Here is a 4,305-nt window from a genome sequence, read left to right on the forward strand (position 1 = left end):
AATTTATTGGGGTGATATTGGTTAATAAGATAAGTTTTAGATGCACAATTCTACAACACATCATTTGTATATTGCATTGTGTGTTATATACCCTTTTGATATTAACAAGTTTACAAGGGAGGACACACATGAATATAAGAAGCAAAAATGTAGTCAAACCCATTACAAAATATAAACATGTCAAATATAAAACAGCAAAGCACACCAAGATATTCTACACACTATAGTAGTAGTTCTACTTTCTCAAGCATCAGAATCAACATGAAATTCCTACCTGTCCCCAGAATTTCTTAGTAAGTAGGTGTGTGGTGGAATCCAAGAATGTGCATTTTAACAAGTTCCTCCATACTCTTGATGCTGCTGGTTCAACTACTGCACTTGGAATTCTCTGCATTAGAATATGAAAAGCACAACTTTAGTCTCATAGCATAAAAGCATGCTCATTGACCAGAATTATGTGATTGAGGTGTTTCAATGAGGGTTAGAATGGAGATGTTCCTGTAAGTGTTCCTGTTTGAACTTTATCGTGCATGCAAATTGCCTCTTTATCTTTGGCTAAAATTCAGAGTTTTCCTTCCCTGGAAGAAGTGATTGCTAGTGAGGCAGTCAAGCAGATCTGTGCCACTAGGAGTCTGTTCTTTTATTCTTTTTGACTGTTTTTTCCTGCCTTTGTGCTGTGAGGTTGGGAGTTCCCTTCCCTTTTTAACAGCTCCTCAAAGAGTTCATTGTGCATGTAAAAGAAGATGTACTCTGTGCAAAGCCTGGCTTCCTGCATCAGAGCCTCCTGGATTCTTGATATTTGCATATTATTATGAGTGAACTAGACTTTCCTCTCAAAGTCATGGGCATCACTGATATAATGGCCTGGATCTGAGGTATTCCCAAGATGGCTGACAACACTAATAAGCTGATAGGTATAACAACTTCTCATCTTGGGATTTCCTTTTGATTTCTCGGCTTCAGTTTCTGCCTTCTTGTTACATAAAAAAATCTTTGTGTCCAAGGTCTTTAATGGAACCTGATGCACCTAAGAAATTTACACTGGCCTTCTGGAGACTTATTTCTGTAGGTCTTCTAAGGTTCTTTGTATTCCACTGGACATCTGGCTTCTGAAGACTTTGAAGCAGTGCCTACTGAAGGACATTGTTCATAGATTCTCATTTTTTCACTCTGCTGGGTCTGTCCAGCTACATTTGAGAACTTCTCTGAAAATTTGGTTATTTTATCTTCTTAAAAACCTTTAGTAGTCTCAGTGACACCATCAACAATTGTAAATATATTGGTTTTCTTGTATTTCTTTACTTTTGGATTTCTAGGTACTTCTTGAAGAGGAACCTCTGTAGGATGTGTGTCTGGGCCACTGCTGGGTTTATCTTCATAGGTCACAGAAAAGTTGGTATCTTCCAGATTCCTCATTAAACCTGGTACTAATAGCTTTTGTTCCATGGCTGTGTCAAAATCCTGAGTTTATCAATGTAAACTCTGTTATATTCTATTTAGAATCTTTTCACAGGTCATCTTGCTGCTGTTCTTTGCTTGACCCTAAAACCTGTTATTTCTGTGGTTCAGACTCTTCATCTAATTAAATATGTGGAGCCAGACAATCTTTGGATTCTGAGGTTAACTTTGTTAAATGTGTCAATGACCTGAAGATTTCAGAATTCATCTTTTGAAAGAATTTTAAGAATTGGAAATCCCTAATATGTGCATTTTTGTTCAAAGTAAGAGGTGGTTTGGCACTTGCCTTGCAATGAGAAGACAACTTTAATTTAAAAAATTTTTTTTTACATAGACAGAGAGAGAGTCAGAAAAAGGGATAGATAGGGACAGACAGACAGGAATAGAGAGAGATGAAAAGCACCAATCCTCAGTTTTTTGTTGTGACACCTTAGTTATTCATTGATTGCTTTCTCATATGTGTCTTGACCATGGGCCTTCAGCAGACTGAGTGACCCCTTGCTTGAGCCAGTGACCTTGGGTCCAAGCTGGTGAGCTTTGCTCAAACCAGATGAGCCCTCACTCAAGCTGGTGACCTCAGGGTCTCGAACCTCGGTCCTTCCGCATCCCAGTCCGACGCTCTATCCACTGCGCCACCGCCTGGTCAGGTGAGAAGACAACTTTAAATATTTAAAAACAATAACTTCCTGGTTATCCTTCTTTAAAGGCCAAAACTCATTAAAGCTATAGCATTTCAGATGAACAATGAGGACTCTGGGTAGACTACTGAATTTGTGTATTACAGCAAAACTCTTATGTTACACTTTGCACATTTATTCTCAAGCTCTTCTGCTCCAAAGAAAAGATCAAAAGTAGATTGAATAGACAAAGACTGTGTTCTTGTTCTTCGGGAAAGGTTGATAGATAATTATTCACTTCTGTCTTGAGAACAACCTGACCAGAGGCTTTACAAATAATAGAGCGCAGCAACTCAACCTCAAAATTAGTGATGACAGGACAAATAAGCATTTTGGAGACAGTATTGTCAGCAAAAATAACTGTTGAGATGCATTTTCTTCCTCAGATTAAATTTTAGTCTTCCAAATTTTCTTTTAATTGTTCTGTATTCTCTTTCATCTGATCTAAACAGTGACCTAAAAACTCATGAGAATCATTCTGTGTGTTGTCAGAGAATATCTCTGCAACTGTTAAAATGACATTTTTAATATTGACAAGTAACTTCTTAATTTTTATGCTGTAAATATCTTTCAAAACAAGCAGATGTGACAGGCACATGTTAAGAACATCAAGGGGAATTTTACTACATGGGAAACCCTGATAGAGTAAATCACAAGCAAAGGATGGAATCGAAAATAGGGACTGTAAAACTGCATTCATATAACAGGTGTCTCCCAAATTAGGAAGGCCTTTACATAGTTTCTCTGGGTAAAAGTCAAAGGTCATCTTGAGTCTGTCCCACCCTGGGTTATCCTCACTATAGAATAGTGCCAAATATATTTACTCAGAGGGAGTTTGGAGAAGACAAATGTCATCTAGGTAAGGGTTTTCAGTAGAACTGGTCTTGAATAGAAGTCCAAAATCTAGTTTCTTGCTTTCTTTTAATTCTTTTAACCATGTTTTTTCCTTCTCATTTTGACTAACATACTTCAAACATTTTGTCTTGGATTTCTTGTTTCTTACAGATATTTTCCTGGAATTTCTCATATCTCTGAACCAGATGATATCATCCTTTTTCTCTTTCTCCATCCATTTTCTAGTAACTTTTTACAAGTAAATATTGATGATTCTGATGTATACAAAGGCATCTTCTGAAGATCAGGTATACTTCCTTCTCCTATCTCAAAAAATCCACTTGTTGATTTATTATATATTATATTGTTGATTTACTTTTGCATTTTTGTGCTGGTAAAGACACTCCTATTTCCATTAGTTCTCATGGGTGGTTGAAGTTTATTTTGATGAACTCTATCCAGGAACATCTTCAACTCTTCAGCATCTCTGGAACATACTCTTTTAATAAACAAAAAGCTATTATGTTGGAAAGTTCAATGCAGGCGATTTTGTTTTGCTCCGTAAGATCTAAAGACAACATTTTAAATATTATTTCTAGCATAAAAGTTTTATGTTCTCCAGTGCTAAAATAAACCATCAATCTAACTTTCTCCTTTTTTCCCACTGTTTCAATGAATGCTTCTTTTAACTGAGACATCCAATCTTCATGTTCCATATTTGGACAAAACCATGTGCCATTAGAGCAGTCATGTTTTCTTTACAAATAAAATAAAAGTATCCTGAATTACTAATAATCTTGAAATTCCAAATTGTTTCGAGTTACCCTCTAGAGACAACATTAAAGAAATGTTTCACTAAAGAAAAGTTCTCTATACAGAATGATCCCTTTCCTAGTGTTGATTTTATACTAGAGCTTTTTTTAGGTTTTGGATACTCACTTCCTTATTGATAAAACCAATACTCTTCAAGGGATGTTCAAAGTTGCATGAAGGCAGAGTCTTGATTCCCAAGGCAATGCCACTGTTGAAAAAATTGTAAAAATATTTAAGTTTTCAGAGAACTGTTTGGCTAGAACTTAAACTCTACTTCCATAAACAAAATCTTTTTTTCACTCCAATACTAGATTAATTCTGTATTAATTTCCCCACTTCATCTGAAATAATTAAACACTTGGAAGACTTTCAATACATAGATGAAGAACATAATGAATACTTTCTCAAGTGTATGCATATGCTAATCTTCCTGTTATAGAATGACCACAAAGGGTAATCACAGTAAGTGATTAAGAAATTGGAGCCCTGGCTGGTTGGCTCAGCGATAGAGTGTCGGCCCGGC

General features: G+C 36.1%; 1 protein-coding gene across 1 annotated transcript; it reads right to left on the minus strand.

Moving 5' to 3' along the window:
• Nucleotides 1–640: 640 nt before the first annotated feature.
• On the minus strand, nt 641–3,720 carry USP26 (ubiquitin specific peptidase 26). The gene is given in 10 exon segments (XM_066357882.1): nt 641–976; nt 978–1,136; nt 1,138–1,455; nt 1,457–1,739; nt 2,095–2,257; nt 2,260–2,361; nt 2,364–3,155; nt 3,158–3,565; nt 3,568–3,666; nt 3,669–3,720. Coding segments are annotated over 10 exon segments (2,712 nt in total).
• Between the last annotated feature and the right edge of the window lie 585 nt (nt 3,721–4,305).

The sequence above is a fragment of the Saccopteryx leptura genome, chromosome X (genome assembly GCF_036850995.1).
Source record: "Saccopteryx leptura isolate mSacLep1 chromosome X, mSacLep1_pri_phased_curated, whole genome shotgun sequence".
Lineage (NCBI taxonomy): Eukaryota > Metazoa > Chordata > Mammalia > Chiroptera > Emballonuridae > Saccopteryx > Saccopteryx leptura.